General features: G+C 46.6%; 3 protein-coding genes and 1 non-coding gene across 18 annotated transcripts in view; 2 read left to right on the top strand and 2 right to left on the bottom strand.

Moving 5' to 3' along the window:
* Positions 1-195: 195 nt before the first annotated feature.
* On the top strand, positions 196-6278 carry LOC118103305 (H(+)/Cl(-) exchange transporter 4). The gene is made up of 12 exons (XM_035150099.2): positions 196-402; positions 1091-1245; positions 1351-1450; positions 1548-1735; positions 1821-1943; positions 2066-2272; positions 2398-2478; positions 2680-3225; positions 3301-3487; positions 3563-3961; positions 4053-4269; positions 4349-6278. Exons 1-12 carry the CDS (start codon positions 384-386, stop codon positions 4437-4439), a joined length of 2313 nt encoding a protein of 770 aa, XP_035005990.1. The 5' UTR covers positions 196-383; the 3' UTR covers positions 4440-6278.
* A 416-nt stretch (positions 6279-6694) lies between these two features.
* Positions 6695-10796, bottom strand: LOC118103658 (high affinity cGMP-specific 3',5'-cyclic phosphodiesterase 9A; the record flags this gene model as incomplete). The annotated part of the gene is made up of 14 exons (XM_035150809.2): positions 10709-10796; positions 9662-9811; positions 9464-9503; positions 9283-9385; positions 8833-8975; positions 8586-8645; positions 8302-8479; positions 8071-8193; positions 7901-7993; positions 7708-7775; positions 7512-7614; positions 7323-7427; positions 6935-7081; positions 6695-6802 (listed from the first exon to the last, which is right to left on the bottom strand). Coding segments are annotated over exons 1-14 (1509 nt in total), but the record flags the coding sequence as incomplete, so codon positions are not given.
* An 861-nt stretch (positions 10797-11657) lies between these two features.
* Positions 11658-19699, top strand: part of LOC118103304 (CLIP-associating protein 1-B) — a 27224-nt gene continuing 19182 nt past the window's right edge. For 13 of the 15 annotated variants that reach the window (XM_035150091.2, XM_035150094.2, XM_035150089.2 and 10 more), the window contains exons 1-8: positions 11658-12018; positions 12157-12492; positions 14726-14804; positions 15261-15364; positions 15501-15592; positions 15792-15867; positions 16752-16849; positions 17191-17261. In XM_035150091.2, coding sequence (XP_035005982.2) covers positions 12277-12492; positions 14726-14804; positions 15261-15364; positions 15501-15592; positions 15792-15867; positions 16752-16849; positions 17191-17261 — 736 coding nt within the window. In that variant the 5' untranslated portion in view covers positions 11658-12018; positions 12157-12276. The remainder of the gene's footprint in view (positions 12019-12156; positions 12493-14725; positions 14805-15260; positions 15365-15500; positions 15593-15791; positions 15868-16751; positions 16850-17190; positions 17262-19699) is intronic. The other 2 variants (XM_035150095.2, XM_035150093.2) reach the window with 1 other exon arrangement.
* On the bottom strand, positions 14235-14362 carry LOC118103698. Its single transcript, XR_004694916.1, has one exon. It is a non-coding gene; the product is annotated as a U4atac minor spliceosomal RNA (small nuclear RNA).

Below are 19699 nucleotides of genomic sequence, written 5' to 3'. Positions count from 1 at the left end.
GTGTTATGTTTCATTATATTATCTTATGTTATATAATTTTTCTGTAGCTATGATTCCATAGCATTACATTAGTTTTATTCTTTATAATAAATATACTCTTGATACTTTATGCACCTTTATCTCAATACTTTTGTATATATACACAGTCTGTGGATTTTACCTGTCGGGTGAGTCCTCTCTATCACAGACGATCTTTGTGTCCAGTAAATACCACCGCGAGACTTCCGACATCTCGCGAGACCTCGCAGCTGTCGAGGCTAGCTGTGACGCTGCTGCGCTCTAATAACGTGTAAATATAAAAAACCAGCGATGTTCCGCTTTATGTAGCGTATTTATTATATCATTAGCGTGTTGATATTTGTACCTGCGGGACGGACTGAACCATGGAGGCCGGAGAAGAAGGTAAAACCTCATCCAGCTGGCGGCGCTGCAGCAGGAGATGCTAATGCTACAGCTAGCTTAGCGTGCTAACGTAAACATGGCTAATGTCAGATTTATTTCATCTGTTCGTTCTGAGTTGATTCAGTTTTAACAAAGATTTAAATATCTTATCTGTAGTTCATCAATAAACGATCCGGACAAGTTTCAGATCATCAAGTTATTATTTATTTATTTAAGTGAACATTATTATTACTCTTATATTTTCTGTTATTCTGATCAGTTAATTATCAGAAAGGAGATTTTAATCAATCTGATAACTGATCAATACATTTTATTTAAATATTCAAGATCTGCTCAAATGTAAAAATAGTCTTTTTATGCTTTCAAATGAATTAAGTCAGAAATTCACAGGTTTTTCATATAAAACATATTCAAAGACATCTTTATTGCATTTGTCATTGTTATTTGTCACATATTGTAGCATAAGAGCAGAAGAACTGAGATGAATGATCCAGCTTCTTGCAGCTTTGAAGAAATGATGTCATCCAACATGTTTCTCCTCAGAGCTGTGGGCGTGTGGAGGTTAACCTCATGACATCATCTGTATTTCAAAGGCTTGAAGAAGTCTTCATGTGGTTGAGGACGAACATCACAAGCAGCTTTGATCTCAGTATTGAAACGTGTGTGTGTGTGTGTGTGTGTGTGTCAGGCGCCAGCAGTGCCACGCCCACGGAGGAAATGAACGGAGCTGGAAACCTGATGGATTTCCTGGACGAGCCGTTTCCTGACGTGAGCACGTATGAAGACTTCCACACCATCGACTGGCTCCGGGAGAAATCCAGAGACACAGACCGACACCGCAAGGTCCGACCCAGGGTTCACTTCACAGGAGGAGGAAAACATACCATAATGACCATAACAGGCAGAACTTCACTGATCAGAGTGTAACGTCCCCTGGTTTGTCCTCAGATCACCAGTAAGAGTAAAGAGTCCTTCTGGGAGCTGATCAAGAGTCTGCTGGACGCCTGGTCGGGCTGGGTGGTGATGCTGCTCATCGGACTGCTCTCAGGTCAGCCGCACACTGATGATGACACAGACTTCATGTGTAAAGAAGTTGAACTGATCCTGGACCAGGTCGCCCGTCTGACGCCTCCTGCTCTCCTCAGGTACGCTGGCCGGAGTCATCGACCTGGCGGTGGACTGGATGACCGACCTGAAGGAGGGCGTCTGCCTGTCGGCCTTCTGGTACAGCCACGAGCAGTGCTGCTGGACGTCCAACGAGACGACCTTCGAAGACCGAGACAAGTGTCCGCAGTGGCAGAAGTGGGCGGAGCTGATGACCGGCCACGCTGATGTCAGACACAAATAAACACACCTTTATCTATCTAATATGTTTATTATCACAGCATTTAGAAACACAAATTCTTTCGCTGTCACAGGGAGCAGGAGCGTACCTGTTGAACTACTTCCTCTACGTCCTGTGGGCACTTTCGTTTTCCTTAATGGCCGTGTCCCTGGTGCGAGTCTTCGCTCCGTACGCCTGTGGCTCAGGAATCCCAGAGGTGAGAACCAAACGAATGTTCGTAGAGGTGGAAGAAGTGATGATTATTCTGTAGTTCCATCCTCGCCAATGATCAGATATACAGCTGCTGCTTCTAACAGACGTTATCGTTGTGATGTTCAGATCAAGACGATCCTCAGCGGCTTCATCATCCGTGGTTACCTGGGGAAGTGGACCCTGCTGATAAAGACGGTGACCCTGGTGCTGGCGGTGTCGTCTGGCCTCAGCCTCGGGAAGGAGGGGCCTCTGGTGCACGTGGCGTGCTGCTGCGGGAACCTCTTCTGCAGCCTCTTCTCCAAGTACAGCAAGAACGAGGGCAAGCGGCGAGAGGTACGCCTCCGTCGTTTCAGATTTCAGATAAAATGCCAAAAGAAATACGGTGATTAGAGGTTTTGATTTGAAATGTGAAAGCTGTGAAGAAACTTCTCGAGGGAAATGTTGTTTTTCTGTATCAGGTGTTATCGGCCGCCGCAGCAGCCGGAGTATCGGTGGCCTTCGGCGCCCCCATTGGAGGAGTTCTCTTCAGTCTGGAAGAGGTGAGTCACGGTTTCAACTTTCTCGCTCGAGGTTCAAGAGAACGGAAAGTAAAAGTATTTAATGTTCAGTTTTCCTTCAAACCCTCAAAAGCTTTTAATCAAAAAATGGTTACCATGGTGACAGGTGGCCGTAAGATCCTCGACCACATCTTCGTCGTTGAAATGTAATTTGACATGGTCGCTCGTCCTTCTCTCCTGCAGGTCAGTTATTATTTCCCTCTGAAGACTCTGTGGCGTTCGTTCTTCGCCGCGCTGGTCGCCGCCTTCACGCTGCGCGCCATCAACCCGTTTGGCAACAGCCGACTGGTGCTGTTCTACGTGGAGTACCACACGCCGTGGTACATGGCCGAGCTGGTCCCCTTCATCCTGCTGGGCGTGTTCGGTGGCCTCTGGGGGACCCTCTTCATTCGCGCCAACATCGCCTGGTGCCGGCGGAGGAAGACCACTCAGCTGGGGAAGTACCCGGTCCTGGAGGTCATCGCTGTGACGGGGATCACCGCCGTGCTGGCGTTCCCCAACCCGTACACCCGCCGCAGCACCAGCGAGCTCATCTCTGAGCTCTTCAACGACTGCGGCGCTCTGGAGTCCTCACAGCTCTGTGACTATATCAACAACCCCAACATGAGTCGACCAGTTGACGACATCCCGGACCGACCGGCGGGACCCGGCGTCTACAACGCCCTGTGGCAGCTCGCCCTCGCTCTGGTCTTCAAGATCGTCATCACCATTTTCACCTTCGGCATGAAGGTCGGTACGAGGAAGACGATGAGGAAGATTTCGCCCTTTAGTCCTTTTTCTGAAATGTTTCCGCTTCCTCTCCAGATCCCGTCAGGTCTCTTCATCCCCAGCATGGCGGTCGGAGCGATCGCCGGGCGAATCGTCGGGATCGCAGTGGAGCAGATGGCGTACCACCACCATGACTGGATCATCTTCAAGAACTGGTGCCGCCCCGGCGCAGACTGCGTCACACCAGGACTCTACGCCATGGTGGGAGCCGCCGCCTGTCTGGGTGAGTAGGCGTTAGCTGTGTCCTTGTATCTTTTCCATGTCATGTATCTAACCCGTGGAGATGGCGTTGCTCTAGGCGGAGTGACCAGGATGACCGTGTCCCTGGTGGTCATCATGTTCGAGCTCACCGGTGGGCTGGAGTACATCGTCCCCCTCATGGCGGCCGCCGTCACCAGCAAGTGGGTGGCAGACGCCTTCGGGAAGGAGGGAATATACGAGTCGCACATCCAGCTCAACGGATACCCCTACCTGGACGTCAGGGACGAGTTCACCCACCGCACGCTGGCCACCGACGTGATGCGGCCGCGCAGGAACGACCCTCCTCTGGCCGTCCTCACGCAGGACAGCACCACGGTGGAGGACGTGGAGACGCTGATCAAAGACACGGATTATAACGGCTTCCCCGTGGTCGTGTCCCGAGAGTCGGAGAGGCTTATCGGCTTCGTCCAGCGCCGAGATCTCACCCTCGCCATCAGTAAGACGGTTAAACCAGTTTGAAAGAGTTTCCACGCGGTTAAATGTCGTAGACAACTAAATCAAGTTGTCCAAATGTTTTCTCCGAACAGAAACCGCCCGTCAGAAGCAGGACGGCGTGGTGAGCAGCTCCGTCGTCTACTTCACTGAGGATGCGCCGCAGCTGCCGGCCAGCAACCCGCAGCCGCTGAAGCTGCGACGCATCCTCAACCTCAGCCCCTTCACCGTCACCGACCACACGCCCATGGAGACGGTGGTGGACATCTTCCGCAAGCTGGGGCTGCGCCAGTGTCTGGTCACCAGGAGCGGGTAAGAACACGCCAACAAAGACAAAGACCTTCACCAGTGTCACAATGACCTCTGACCTCGTTCACCCCCCCCTCCACAGGCGTCTCCTCGGCATCATCACCAAGAAGGACGTCCTGCGCCACATGGCTCAGATGATGAACCAGGATCCAGAGTCCATCATGTTCAATTAGCGGCGGAGACGAGCGTCACTGCAGCGACGGTGTAAATATGTGAACCCGGTGCGACGCTACTGAAAAGCCCCTCCCACCTCCTGACAGGCAAGTCCACAGCTCCGCTCGCCGTGTCTTCAGTTCCACGCCGCCCGGTGACGGACTCTTTTATTCATATTAACACATTTCAAACCCTCACGCGTCCGAAGACGCAGAGAAACGAGTCGGAGGTGATTTTAAAACTTCCCGATTGTCTCCGCTGCCGTCGAGTTAAAAAAAGAAAAGCGTCACGTCGCCACACGTTGTGTCAGTTTCTTCTTTTCTGGTTTGTTTAGTGCTGCTAGTTTAAATAACACATTTAGAAAAGTGACCCTCAAGGGAAAAGCTGAGACTGAAGCATTTCAACATCTGTTAGTGGAGCTTCAGAGAACAATCACAGGAAAGTTAAAAACATTTCTAACAATCTTAAAATGATGCCAAAGCCCTGAGGCGGCGTTTAGTGACGACTCGGTATCGAGCTGAGATAAATTAATCTGTTGTCGGATTCCTCAAATCAAATAGTTTGTAGGTTTGTGAAAAGGTACAAGAGCATCACTGATGCTTTCTGAAAACAAGCTATTCTGGGACCATGTCGTCTTCACTGTATAACCCTGGGTTTATTTGGGACTGTTGCACTTTGTGTTATTTTCCATGTTGCTGCCATATTTATATTAACGCTCGTATCAATGTTCATTTGAATGAGTCACGTTTCTGTTGTTTGACCTGAAACCGTCGTGAAACACTCGTTTCTGCTCTCGTTTCACTTTCTGTCTTTTCTTTGTGTCAAAAGGTAAAAGCCTTAAAATGTGACTTAGTCTGATTCTCTGCAGAAACACGGATGTTAGTGTTTCTCATCAAGGCCTCTACACACACGGATCACATGTGTGGATCGTTACCGGGGATGATACTGACACAAGAACATATTTACAATCTGAGGAAGAAGAAAGTCCAACACACCAGATTTCACTTTTCCAGTCTCTCAATCAGCTGGAAGGTTTTTCTCTGAACACAAAGACTAAAACAAAACGGCTAAATTAATATTTCTTCCTCACAAAGTTCGTCAGAATTCATCAAAAACAGAAACCTTGAGTTATGACAGCGAATGTCTCCGTCCCTAAATGTCCAGAATAAAAACCCTGGTGGTGGATCTGTCTCTAAAGATCTTCACCACATGACCAGATGAGACATTTCTGGAAGTCGGGATCAAAAGCTTCATATTGGAGCCGAACCAGCTCTAACCAGTGAACCTGCTGGTTTGAACTGACGACCCAGTATCTCCCACGTGTAGTAGGGGCCTCGATAACAAGTTGTTTCAACAATGATAAAATAAGCTCAAGTTACTTAAACTGACTTGAATAACTGATGATCCAGTAAATCTGTCGACTTCGACTCTAAAGCTAAATACGTCGTCAGATTAGTTTTATTTAACTGAAGTGAAACGTCCAAGTCTTTGTGTGTCTCCTGCTCCTCGACTGCACATGTAGCGATTCATCCTGTTGGTTCTCACCTCGACGGATCAGAGCTGCTTCCTCCAAACTGGAAACTGAAGAAAACACTCGAGCTAATGATCAATGTTGTGTTTTTAAAAGCTAAGAGAATGTACTGGACTAAATAACCGTGTAAATATAATGAAGATTTATTGTTGTCGTCTTTAATTTAAGTCCATTTTGTCTGAAACACGCTGTTGTGTTGAGCTCTGCTTGTTTTTTATTTGTCTAAACTCTAATATTTATCAGATCCATGAATCCAACAGGAAACGGACATTTGCACTTTTTGTTTTTGTAAATGAAGTGATGGAAAAATAAAACTGAACAAACACGATTCTCTTTGTCTTCTTCTTTGTTTCACATTGATGTTATTTAAATCCAAGCAGGACAACAAGTCTTTATTCATCCTCAACACAAAATACAAGTTCTTTACATTTCTACATTTATTTTATATCTTTATTTAAAGTAAAAACAAATAAAATCTGAGCTGCAAACACTCATTTAAACAAAGGCCAAATAACAAATGTGGAATATTGTTCCTGTAAATTAACTTTTTATACTTAAAATATCAACTTACAGCTTGTTTTATATTATAATAAAAAGGCCAAGAATAAAAGGACAAATCTGGAAAAAGAAAACATCTGGACAGAATGTGCAACACCTCTCCTCCTCCTCCTCCTCCTCCTCCTCCTCCTCCTCCTCCTCCTCCTCCTCCTCCTCCTCCTCCTCCTCCTCCTCCTCCTCCTCCTCCTCCTCCTCCTCCTCCTCCGGTTTCGTGGTGGCCTCCTCGTCTCTGCTGGCCTTCTCCATGATGGAGTAATACTCCAGGGCTCTGCCCACCGGCTCCAGAATATGTTGCTGCACAATCATTTATAGAAAAGGAAATACCTCTGAGCAAATTGATCTGAATAGTTAAAGTAGTAATCTCGTGACGCTGCTCTAATAAGTGAAGTGTGTGTTGCTCTGTGTAGAGCAGCTGTGACTCCTCACCTCCAGACAGGGGAACAGCTTGGACAGCTCACTGAACAGCGGCAGCAGCACGAACCGGATGAAGCTGGTCTGAGACGACGGTTTGGAAACTTTGTCCCGGTCCATGAAGGGACTCACAGGAAGTCCCTTCTGTTTCTCTCTGTCGCTCTGACAACGGAGAACAAGCACACCTCCATCAGGCTGCGAGTTTGATTCTGTACGCTCTCTGCAACCGTGAGAACTAAACCTAAAGAAAACCGGTTCAAATGTAGCATATCTGTCTTGTTTTTATCCAGATGTGTGAATGAAATGACAGCCTGATGTTTAAATCCTCCACAAAGAGATGATTCATCTTATCACCACTGGTCTGAGACTCTTCCAGTCACCTCCTGTGAGGAGAACCACCGACCTGGTTGAAGAACTCCTGCAGCAGACAGTCCAGCCACGGCGCCGCCACCGCCATCGGCCGCGCCTCGTTGGAGATGTCGCTCACCTTCACCATGATCTTCATCAGCTGCAGACGCACAATCAGTGGTGAGAACTTTCATGAAGTGATCGAGACAGAAGGTTTCAGAAGGTTTAAGGTTCCTGTGTTTACCACTTCCTTGTGCTCCTTGTTGCTGAAGTCGAACGCCAACTGGATGGACCTGAACCTGTTGAGGATTTCGTTGTGCTGAGCCATGTCGGTGGCCAGGATACATCTGCACATACACAATCGGTTCATGAGAGAGAAGGTGAGGAAACAAGAACGTAACACAAAGAAGAAGAAGAAGAAGAAGAAGAAGAAGTGGTACTTGATCATTCCTCCTCGGATGTGTTTGTACTGCTCGCTGCTCAGGTTCTTCAGGATGTTGCACTCCGGCTGCAACGGAAAATTTATTGTGAATCTGATTATTTTCAGGTTGTTTCTACAGGATTGTTTTGATTTCGACGTATCTGCTGAGTCATATTTGTGTTTCTTTAACTGCTCAGTTATGTTTCTCGTACCTTGGCCAGGATCCCGAAGGCGACGGCACAGTGGTGGTTCTCCAGCGGTGAAATGTCGTTGTAGCGCAGAGCCAAGTCGGTCTGAGCGTTGATCTGTGAGGAGAAGAGTCAACACACAAATCAAGTAGAACCCAGCCCCCTGATGGAGAGGAGGAGAACCGGGACGCCACCTGGTAGACGTTGTTGTAGCCGGGATGGTCGAGGTCGTGGCACAGAGCCGACGTCAACATGATGAACAGGTCGGTTCTGCCCAACTTGTTCCTGAGGTCCGTCAGCCAGATGAGGCCGTACATCTGCACATGAGAGAACCACCAGCAACCACAGGTCAGTACACATCTACCTGGGATCTGAGGCCTTCACACACGAGTTGTGGGTCTGCGGCTCCTCTGTGTGTGTCGTACCATCTGCGTGACACAGAAGCAGTGCTGGAAGTTGTGGAACGGGATGTTGTTGTAGTGACAGTAGACCTCGAACAGGAAGTTCTGCAGCACCTCCAGCTCGATGTGGAACGCCGTCAGGAAGTCCAGGTTGGTGAACATCACCTGGAGGAGCACCAGCATCTCCGCCTCCTCCCACTGCCTGGACACCAGGAGATCAGGTGTGAGAGGAGTGTGTGTGTGTGTGTGTGTGTGTGTGTGTGTGTGTGTGTTTGTGTGTGTGTGTGTGTGTGTGTGTGTGTTCTCACCAGTTGTCAAAAATGGGAGTCTTCAGAAGCTCCCTCACTTCCTCTGTCACCTGCAGCGAGCTGCCACAGAAACAACACAAATGTCTTTGAGGGACTTTCAGACGTTTTCACATCTTTTACTTCATGAATACAAACAGATGAGACAGATGAGACAGTAAGACAGTGAGACAGATGAGACAGTGAGACAGCAGCTGCAGCTCCTGGGACGTTACATTTTTTTACCAGATTCTTGTTTGTGCCAGGTCACCTGATGTTGAGGAACTTCCTGCGGACTTGTTGGCGCTCCTCCTGCACGTTCAGCTGAGGCGTCCTGGGCTTCGGGGGGGACTTGGCGAGATGCTGGTCTCCGTCGTCCTTGAACAGACCGATCCAGCTCAGGTGCTCCACGCTCTGACGGGAGAGAAACAACTTCTCACACGACATAAACTTCATTCAGTCTGGATTGTATAGTGCTAGAAGTTAGAATAAGGCCTGGACAGTCCCGTGGACAAATGGTTTTATCTTTGTTTATTATTATCAAGATTATATATATAAAGAAATTAGATTGTTAAGACAATATAAAGAAACTATGTCCACTTCTGCAGCTTTGGAATCATGTAATTGTCTAAAGATTCCCAGTCGTGGTGCAGATCTGCAGCTGGAGGATCAGCTGTCGTTTCTCCTGCAGCTTCACTGGATCAGTGGTGTGTGGACGAACCTCCAGCTTCCTCCTGAACGACTCCACGTGGCTCTTCAGCTCGCTCATGATGTCCGGAGTCGTCCCCACGTCCTGGAGGACTCTGCTCTCCAGGTGGTGCAGCCTGGAGACGCAGGCAGGACACAACAGTGAGACGTCTGCACACAGACGAGCAGGAAGTCACGGTTCAGGACCAACTCACCTGTGCTCCATGTTGTCCAGGTCCGAGGCCGTCGCCACACCTGCAGACACACGGGGAGAACTCACTCAGATAAATTAAATATGAAATCTCCCCTTTTTAAATCATGATGTACTAAAAGTCTTTATTTCATTTAATTCTATTTTAAATCTCCTTTAAACATATGACGGTGCTGCTGTCAAGCCAGAGGCGGCGTCTCACCCTGCAGATCGGACGCCACCACCTCCAGCCGGTAGTACGACTCCCTGCTGTTGGCCTCCAGCCGGGGGGAGATCTTCACCACTGTTCCCTCTCGGTTGTACATCTTCAGGATGTGGTGAGGCCCCGCCTCCGCCGCCGCTCGGAACAGATCTGACAGACGCAGTCAGGAACCGTCAGCAGAGACAGAGACTTTTATTCATCTCACAGAAATAACTGATCGTTTCTGCAGCGTCAGTGAAAACAGGATCTTCTCTCATGTTTCTCAGGTCCTGGTTGGTTTCAGCACCGTTACATCACCATCAGAGAAACTGAAGTCTGAGTCACGACACATTGATTTATTCAGCTCATTAAAAACAACAGGATTTAAAGTGATTTAAAATCCTCACAAAGGACAAACAACACAATGAAAGTAGTGAAATGATGGAATAAATAACGATGCAAGAGACAAAACGTGGAGACGTGAGGACGACCTCAGGGACCTGGAGGCAGAAGAGGAGTCCTGAGATCAGTGATGTATCGAGAGGCTGAACCAGTAACAGATCTTTAATGACCAGTTCAAAGTCCCTCTCTCTCCACACGACGCTCCAGGTCGTAGATTCAACATCGCAGTGAGAAGAACTTCCTAAAACGACTGAAACCATCTTTTAACGTTTACTTTGATTCCTTTAGTTTGGTCCATGTCCCATCTGCTAACATGGAGCTGTGCTAATATCGTAATATATATTTGTGTCCTAATCTTCTCTCTCTGTTGACTTGTCAAGTCAAAGGTGAAGAGCGTCGGACAAGGTGCTGAGTCGTCACGTCCTGAGGACAAAGAGCTTTGACCTGAGGACCTGTCAAACACACATGGAGGTCGGGTCCTCACACAGAATCAGCAGCAGGAAACCATCACACACTTTTCATTTCACTTTCCTTCTGCTGACTCGTTCATCTCACATTAAATCTGCCAGCGGCTGAGACGCAGCTTCACTTCTCTACATCAGGAGTTTGAGGAGAACCCCAGGAGAGCGACGTGTCGGACCTCAGGCTCCGTCCACCTCCTCTTACCTTTGACGTCCGCAGCAGAGACGTCGGATCCAAACTCGGCCGTCTCCAGTTTCCCGTTCACCTTGAAATGGATGATTTTTGTCGTCATCCCAGAGCCAGAGGGTCGCGACCTGTTCCAAACAAAAGACAGTGACACCTCTTGACTGGGGCACGTTCACCTTGGATGAGGAGTGAGGCACCTGCCGCTGACAGAGAGCCCACCCACTCACCCACTCACCCACTCATCCACTCATCCACTCATCCATCCATCCATTGATCTATCCACTCATCCATCTATCCACTCATCCACTCATCCATCCATCCATTGATCTATTCATCCACCCACCCACTCATCCGTCCAAGGCTGGATAACGACCAGGACAAGTGGGTCAGTGGTTTCCCCGACAGCTGTGGATCTGAATCTGTTTATTTATTATTCATTAGAATTGTGTTCTCATTAAACTATAGATCTCGATGTATATATATATCTATGTACGAATAACTATCTGTGTTTTAAGACCTGAATGGTTTGAGTTTAATTTGATGAATAAAGAATGTGACTAATTAACAGACAGAAAACTTTGGGGGGGAAATATATGAATCTTTTTTAATTTTATGGAAATTGTAAGGCTGCAACCATTAATAACCTTTATCAAATTAATCATAATCAGAAAATTGAGAAAAAGACAGATATTTCTTACTTAGAAAACAACGTGACCATAATAATTATTGCTATTTAATTTTCCTCTAATATTTCTAATCAAGTTCATCGACCCAGGTCTGATCCATAGACTGTATATAAACAATAAACTCAACCTTTATAGTTTTTACTGATAATAATAATGATGATAGTTAATTATTAATCATCTATAATGAATCATTAACTGTTATTTACAGTCTATGATCTGAGGTGCAGTTCCCGGCTCCTGCCGGCAGGGGTCGTGGTTCTGCCGCTCCCTCACCGCAGGATGTACGGCAGCTGACATGTGACAAACACAGTGACTGACGGTGTGTTGACGGTCTGTGCTTGTGTCTGTTGACCGTTAATGTCTGTGAACCACCGGCGGAGCGTCCCTCCTGTCTGACCCGGAGCTCCGGCACTGACTCCCGGGCACGCAGCGGTGAACCCGCGGGGCTGAGGTGGGAAGCGGAGCCGACACATTGGACTTTTTCTCCGGGAGCGACCGAGTCCATCCGGTGGGTGAACGTGGAACCGGCCACCGGATTAGAACCGATTCATTGACCCGCCCCGAGGCAGCCGAAGTGGGGCCACAGCCTCCGGACCCGCCGCCGACTTAGCTCCGTTGCTAACAGCTGCACTGGAGTTTAAGGTAAAAGCAGCTAGCCGCGAGCTAGCATGGGAAGCTAACAGCTACATGGAGCGTTCCCTTCACTTCCAGCTGCTGATGCTAAGCTACAGGTTAGCAAGATGGCTCCTGCTCATGTGTTGTATTAAACTTGTTCTGCAGGAGCAGCTTCATGGAGCCCGGCCCGCCGCCGCCGGCCGCCTCTGAGGCAGCATAACCGGTGAGAGCTCGGCCCTGACAGCTGCAGGAGCTCCGGGACAGGGCGGGGAGGGAGCCGCGGACATGGAGGAGGACCAGGAGGTGCCCGCCGTCAGCATGGACTATCTGCTGGAGCAGGCGATGCACAAGGACCTGGGCAGGAGGCTCCAGGTGGGGCCGGACCTCCTGGAGATCATCCTGGACCAGGAGAGGTGTCCCGAGCTGGAGCAGGACCAGAGCTCCCTGGACAGGATGGTGGACTCCGTGGCCAGCTCCTGGGTCAACTCCAGCAACTTCAAGGTGAGGGCAGGTGGAGCCAACAGGCAGCCCTTGAGCAAGGCACTCTCAGCTGCATGGCGGTCTGTATACACAATGAGCACAACCTGCAGTGAAGCTGAATCTCTCCTGTGAAGTGAAAGCAGAAGCCCAGTTCACTTCATGATGCTGAAGGTCTCACTCTAGTCTGATGAGTTTCCAACCAGCAGCAGATGTTCGGGTCCCATCTCCAGTCGTGTCCCTTTTGCATCGTTGTGTGTTTCAGTCTTGAGCTCAGGCAGGAGCACGCCTGAACGTCCCAGGCCCGGTGGGGGTCTCTCCTCCTGATCCAGACCCGCTGGCTGCAGCGTTCTGAGATCAATACATTACAGATACAGCAGAATAGAAGTAATGGGACATGATACAGATTTGTTTGAATCTGTGATGGTGAGAACATGCAGGAGTTAGAATCATCCATTATTCACACTGCTCCTCTGAGGGCTGCACAATCTGGCAGAACCACTTATTGAACTGGAAACCTTCTTAGTGTGAGGCTGCAGTGTCAAACACCCACACATATACATATATACATATATATAAGTATTAGAGCTAGTTTCATCTATTGAAATCCAGATACAAACGGCCACATGGTGAATATCTCTTATTCTGTTCCAGAGCTTTTGAACATGTCACAGAACGGCATCAGTGAAATGCCAGATTTGTCGCTGGAGTTTGGTCCGACAGGTTTTTGTGGCTCTGATCTAAACCACACACGTACACACACACACACACACACACACGTACACACACACGTACACACGTCACTGCCCTGGAAACGCAGCCTCCCCAGGCTGTAATGGGGACGGGGCTCCGAGCGTGGAGCTTAATTTACCAGCACCATTAGCCCAGTTTCCTCCGCTGTGTGACCGAGACACCGGGGAGGAGCGACTTCGAGTCAGCTGCCTTCTCCCGCCTGCAAATGAGTGTGTGAGTGTGTGTGTGTGTGTGTGTGTGTCTGTGTGTGTGTGTGTTAGTTAAATGTTGTTAATGTGTCGTGCCTGTCATGTAAATTAAAAGCCTGTTCAGACACTTTAACGACTGAAGGTCGACATTTACTGTGAAACTCAAACTGTTGAGACCTCCTCTGGCTCATGATGCCTCCATCTAACAGCTGCTTTAATAAAACACAACGGAATAAGAACAACCAGATAAAGAGCTATGATAATAATAATACACTTTATTCATACAGCACTTTTAAAAAGAGCTTTAAATGGCTGGAACAGGACAAATATGACCAGAGGATAACATAATGCAGAAGCGAAACAATTAGAATCCAGCATCAAAACAATAATAATAAAAAAGAGAACACGTGTAATAAATATAGTTTGATGAATAAAGCTGCAGATTATATTAATTGAATGTCAGTAGTTTTTTTATTAACACAATAACGTTACACACAATCGACCTAATCACAAACCACACCCACATTATATCAGGAAAAATGAAATTAAACCACAATAACCAAAGTGAATCTAATAGAAATAATAGATTATCTGTCAGATTGTCCTGTGCTTCAGTTTCTGTAGCTGATCTTCAAGTGAGACTAGTTATGATGTGTGATTATGGGATGTACAAGTATAATATAAATATGTGAAACTTCAGTGTAAAGTTGAGTTGTTGGTTTAATGTCGTTGTAGCAGTCCGCGTCCAGCAGGTGTCGCCACATCTGTGACAAAGTTTATTTTAATTTTTAACTCGTTTCGTTGTTTCTCTTTATTTTAAGAGAATTTTCCAAAAATTGCACCAGAACCGAGCCGGAGCCCAGTCGGTGCGTGAGTGTTGTTTCATGACGTCAGCTGAGATGCTCTCACTACGCGTTCATTGAGCGTCTCTCTCACCCCATGACAAGGAAGGATACTGCGTCATCACGCGGCCGCTGCTTGTGTGCTGGGAGCGGGGACTTCACTCATGGTGCAGAGTGGGTTCACTGGTTCCACCCCCAGAACCACTCCTCACGTCATCGGGTCGCAGCCCCGTGACGTAACACCGCGGTGTCTCCGCGTCTTCCTCGTTTCTGAAGGAGAAACTCCCGGTTCTGTGTGATTACCCAGAATCCCTTGCAGCTCAGATTCAAATCCCTTGCTCTTGATTGGCTGGATCTGTTTCGAACGTGTTTGCTGTTTAGTGACGTTTGACTCATCTGTTCCAGTGTGTTTACTTCCTGTTGACTTCCTGTTGTTTGTTTGTTTGTGTGTTTGTGTGTTTGTGTGTTGCTCAGGTGGTTTTGTTGGGGATGGACATCCTGTCGGCTCTCGTCACTCGACTGCAGGAGAGATTCAGGACTCAGGTTGGAACTGGTGAGCTGCTTCCACGTTGATCAAATTAAATCTATTCATCATATATTTATTTATATATATATATATATAGAGAAAAGGTTTGTTAATGCATAAAATATTTACCGTTAAGTTCTGCTCCTACTATAATACATTTATTTATTTATTGTGTCATTTTATATGATACTTATTGAAAAATATAGCATTTTATTTCAAGTGGATTTTATATTTTGAATAAAATAAAAAGGTATTGATTTATTGATAATTCTATATTTATTTTAATTTTTTGCTCTTTATATATATTGTTTTTAACTAGTGTTGCAGACTCACACAGTCATAGAAGGATAATGTAAAATATAAGACACTTAATAAGAATAAATCCAATAAACACATCAAATTAATAAATATGAGATCGGAATTAGACCTCAATTATTATATATTATTAATTATGTGTAAACTCTGGTTTCTGTGTCGGCTCAGTTCTTCCGAGTCTCATCGACCGACTCGGAGACTCCAAGGACCAAGTTCGAGACCAGGACCAAGCGCTGCTGCTGAAGATCATGGACCAGGCCGCCAACCCCCAGGTACAGGATACTTCATATCATATATTATATATTTATATATTATGTAGTCAACCAGAGGACAGTTTTGTTTTGGTCATTTTAATCCTCAACTAGTCGTGATTCAAAGGTTTATGGAACATGTTTTGTGTTTTGTCAGTACGTGTGGGAGCGGATGATGGGCGGCTTCAAACACAAGAACAACAGGACCAGAGAAGGACTTTGTCTGTGTCTCATCTCAACACTAAGCGTGTACGTGGAGGTTTTAACACGTCTTTACCATTTTGCTTGAAAAGTCACTTAAGAATAGATTTTCAGTTGATCGACTTATCGTTTTAATTATATAGTTTTAGCTGTAGAGATATTTCAGCTCTGAAATCCACAGTTCGTTGCTGATTCTTGATGAAATTATCCTCTCGTGTTTTATTCTTCATCTTTTTGTGTTTTTCAGGTATGGATCTCAGAGTCTGACGCTGAGTAAGATAGTTCCTCACATCTGTAACCTCCTCGGAGATCCAACGGGCCAGGTACGAGCTGCTGGACACGACCAAGTAAAACCACCTCGGCCTTTTGTATTCAGCGCTGGAAGTCGAGTCATGTGACTGATCAGAACCAATCAGGAAGAGAACGTGGGCGTCATCGTTTACAAAAGTCTTCGTTTCTGAGTTCAAACTAAAACACAAACCCAGAGTTTTCAAACTGAAATGAGACCAGCAGCGTTTACAAATGTCTGGAGAGTAACCAGGCGTAACCATAGCAACAGTGATGAGTTTTAAAACTAAAAAGTAATAATATCAATATAAATCAAGCATTTCTACATGCTGCCATCTGCTGGTCATATATGAACATTACACCTCAGCAGGGCTGGGTCACACCATGAACCAGACTCTCTTTGTTCTGGTTCATTTTCTAAACTCATTCACTGTGTGGTGCAGGATTCAAACCTGCGACCTCCAGACTCCGCTCTGCGTTAGAGTTTGTTGTCCTCTGACGAGCAGCAGACGTCCGTCATCACCGGAACTCGGTCCCGAGGACAGGAAGCTGTGCCCATGAACTTCCTGTCCTGACGCCAAACACACTCACATACGTTAAGCACTTGTCTTCAAGTAAAATAAGAGATTTCATCACTAGGATAATAAAGGAACCGCTCCGACTTTATTTTATTTATGAGTAAAGTAGAGATGAGATAAACAGATTTGTAGTTTTATTCTTAGATATTATAAATAACAAGACAAGTTTTAATTAGGTGACAAGAGATCAAGAGAATCATACGCTTTTAAATCAATAGCTGGTAAAATGTATTTGACAGGTTTAAAATAAAAAGAAACTGAGGTGAATAAAAATGATTTTATTGACAGTATAGTAGAAAACGGTGTTTGTGTTGACATGTGTTCTTACTGTCGACCTGCAGGTGCGTGACGGCGCCATGAGCTGCCTCATCGAGATCTACCGCCACGTTGGGGAGCGAGTGAGAATGGACCTGGGAAAGAAAGGTCTGCCTCAGTCAAGGTGTGTTCACACACACTCTCTCTATCTGCCTCTAACTCCATCAAGTTCTGTTTCTGCTGCAGATGAAGATCATTTTCATACGGGGAAAAATAAATGAGTTAAAATGTGATTTGTTTTCTTGTGACTTTAATAGTTTACTAGAGTAAATTCAGTCGTGTGTATTCAGGTTGTTGTCGTCCACACGTCGCCTGCAGCTGATGTGACGTCGTGTCAAAGTGTTCATCAGGCTCTGATGTATTTTGGGATGTGACTTTGTCCCATTTCACTTTTCTCCTGAGAGCGTCTGCAGGCCTGAAGGCAGCGATGCTTAATTCTCTGTTTGTCCTTTTCTCCGTGTCCAGGCTCAACGTCATCTTCAGCAAGTTTGACGAAGTCCAGAGGTCGGGGGACATGGTCCTGTCGCCTGTGTCGGGTAAGCTCCTCCCCCTCCCGTTGGCGCCGTCTGCTCGTGGCATCGTTCAGATTCTGGTTGTCATGGCAGCATCTTTTTTGTTTGTGTGTGGCGTCGTCTTGTCGTCGCGAGTGGCCTGAGGACAAACCATCATGTGACACTGGTTGTTTATTCGTCCACTTGCTGGTGAAGCTGGTGTATTTGCTGTGGCTGAAGTTGTTTTCTGAGGCAAAACATGCAGAACATTTGCATCTGCGCACTTTTTGGTCCATTCCCTCATGTTCTTGAATCCTCTGGGTGGTTGTCGGCGGTTTGGAGGAAACCTTCCGTCCTTCAGTCTCTTTGCAGAGCGCTGCCTTTACCGTCTTTCTGTCAGAATGAAACCTGAGCTGGTGTCTTTGTGCCGTTGGGAGGCGACGAGCTTTCAGTGGCTTCGCTGCAGGAGAAGTGAGACAGAGAATTTAATGAACTGATGAGTTCACGGTATCGTAATCCACAGAGCCTTTATTGTGAAGGAGCCGCAGGAAGTGTTCATTTAATATTTTATCAGACCATTTGCGAGTCATGTGACCTGGATGTTGTCAGAATGAACAGATAGAGGAGGTGGGCGGGTCCCATCACACCGTCACAGAGAGGAGGACGGGGGACGGCACCTGAGCAGACGACAGCAGGAGGCGTCACACTGACCTGGAAAACGAGGACGAGACACAGAGGAAGACAAACCTGAGCGAGAGTGAAAAACAAGACAGATTCAAATAAAGAAGAAGCTCAGATAACTAGAGGAAGTGCAGACTCCGCTGTGGCAGCCCCGGGGCTTTTATTTTGTAGGAGTGGTGTCAGCTGTTGTCCCTACAGTCACAAGACCAGGTTGGAGGGGAGGGGAGGGGAGGAGGCAGTTCATCCGCTCGGGCTCCTTGTGTCAGGATGCTGGCGACTCTTCCTCCTGCACATTCACAGCGTGGCGGCGGAGGGGGGAGTTAAACTCTGCAGGTAAATTCATCTCAAACAAGAACTCGCACGTTTCTGGTTTATAGCTGAACTGCTGTTGTTTCCTGTGTCGGGATCTTTGTGCTCGTTCGTCTGACTCATCGGGTCAGAGCCAGGACTCGAGGCTCAGTGAAGCTGCTGCTCTCGTCTGCACATCTCTCACGTGAACATTTAAAGTATTTGAATCATTCTACTTATTGTGGTTTACACAGTTTAAAGATCTCTGTCAGTTCTTTATTTCCACCTGTGAACTGTGTTGGTGTCAGTGTTGTTGATGTTGAAAGACCAGTTCAACATGTGAGTTAAATACCAGTTAAACATGTGAGTGAAAGACCAGTTAAACCAGGTTTATTACTGAACTGGGTTCAAACAAACCTCAGTAGCTGTTATTAATAACGTGGAGCTCTTACATAACAGTTACTTAAAGTCCTAGAATGAGAAGACATCACAAGACAGTGATAAAATCAATAATATTAATGAAAAAGCTATTAAAAGAAAAATACAGTCATCAGTCTTTAATTAATTTAACTATAAATAGTCATCGTTCTTAAAATATCAGTGAAATGATTCAAATGTCTGAAGCATAATCAAAATCAAGTTTTATTGGATTTATTGATTGACTAATTGTTTCAGTTCGTAGAAACCAAACAGCTTCTTGACGTTAATGATGTTATTTCCTTGCTCTAAATGAAAAGTGTTCAGATGAAAGAATAACTATCTATGTGAATAATCTGTTCAAGGATGCAGGTGAAAGTTTGGATTCTTTTGTCAAACCACAAGTTTAAAAATACACGTTTTTTTATTCTGGGGTTTGATGAACTCCGCCCTGACTGTGAGCGTCGCCGCCGCCGCCGCTCCGGGCGCCGTCAGGTGCTGAGAGACGAGGACGGGTTCTCGTCTCTCAGCAGGACTTGGGTTGCAGCGTTGGAATCCTCCTGAATAATGAACGCTGTGCAGGGACAGAGACGGACAGAGACGGAGAGAGAGAGAGAGAGAGAGAGAGAGAGAGAGAGATGTTGAAACACATCAGGTAGAACGACCAATGGCGTCTCTCCCTTTACGGACATTCTGACCTCGGGGGCACCGTAGATTGACTTCTCTAGGTGTGTAGCTCTACACTGCGTCCTGCCACAGCAGCTCTGCCCTGACGCTCCTCCGCACAGAGACACAACCTGACAGGAAGCTGAAGGAGGCCAAACAGGAAACAGGAACTGAGACGGGCCGATGTGAAAAACCCAACAAGGCAACAAAAACAACACGACAGATAAATATGAGTTCCACTGCTTATCTTCAGACAAGTGAAGTAAAGATGCTGAATCATGATGAAACATCGACTGCTCGGGAAAAAAATATTGTTAATCAAACAAATTCTCTGATTCCAGCATCTAAATATAGAGGTTAGCTGCTTTTTAAAGTTTTATCTCAAGTTTTATCTTTGATCCCTCCTTCTGATTTCCGATGTTCTATAAACA

Source organism: Hippoglossus stenolepis, chromosome 24, assembly GCF_022539355.2.
Source record: "Hippoglossus stenolepis isolate QCI-W04-F060 chromosome 24, HSTE1.2, whole genome shotgun sequence".
Taxonomy (NCBI): Eukaryota; Metazoa; Chordata; class Actinopteri; order Pleuronectiformes; family Pleuronectidae; genus Hippoglossus; species Hippoglossus stenolepis.
The sequence above is the reverse complement of the archived record's forward strand: the minus strand, read 5'-3'. Positions and strand labels throughout refer to the sequence as shown.

Bases quoted from the DNA above. Each gene is read 5' to 3' on its own strand.
- LOC118103305 (XM_035150099.2), top strand. The intron at 1,944-2,065 runs GTGAGAACCAAA...TGTGATGTTCAG, and splicing joins GTGGCTCAGGAATCCCAGAG to ATCAAGACGATCCTCAGCGG. The intron at 3,962-4,052 runs GTAAGACGGTTA...TTCTCCGAACAG, and splicing joins AGATCTCACCCTCGCCATCA to AAACCGCCCGTCAGAAGCAG.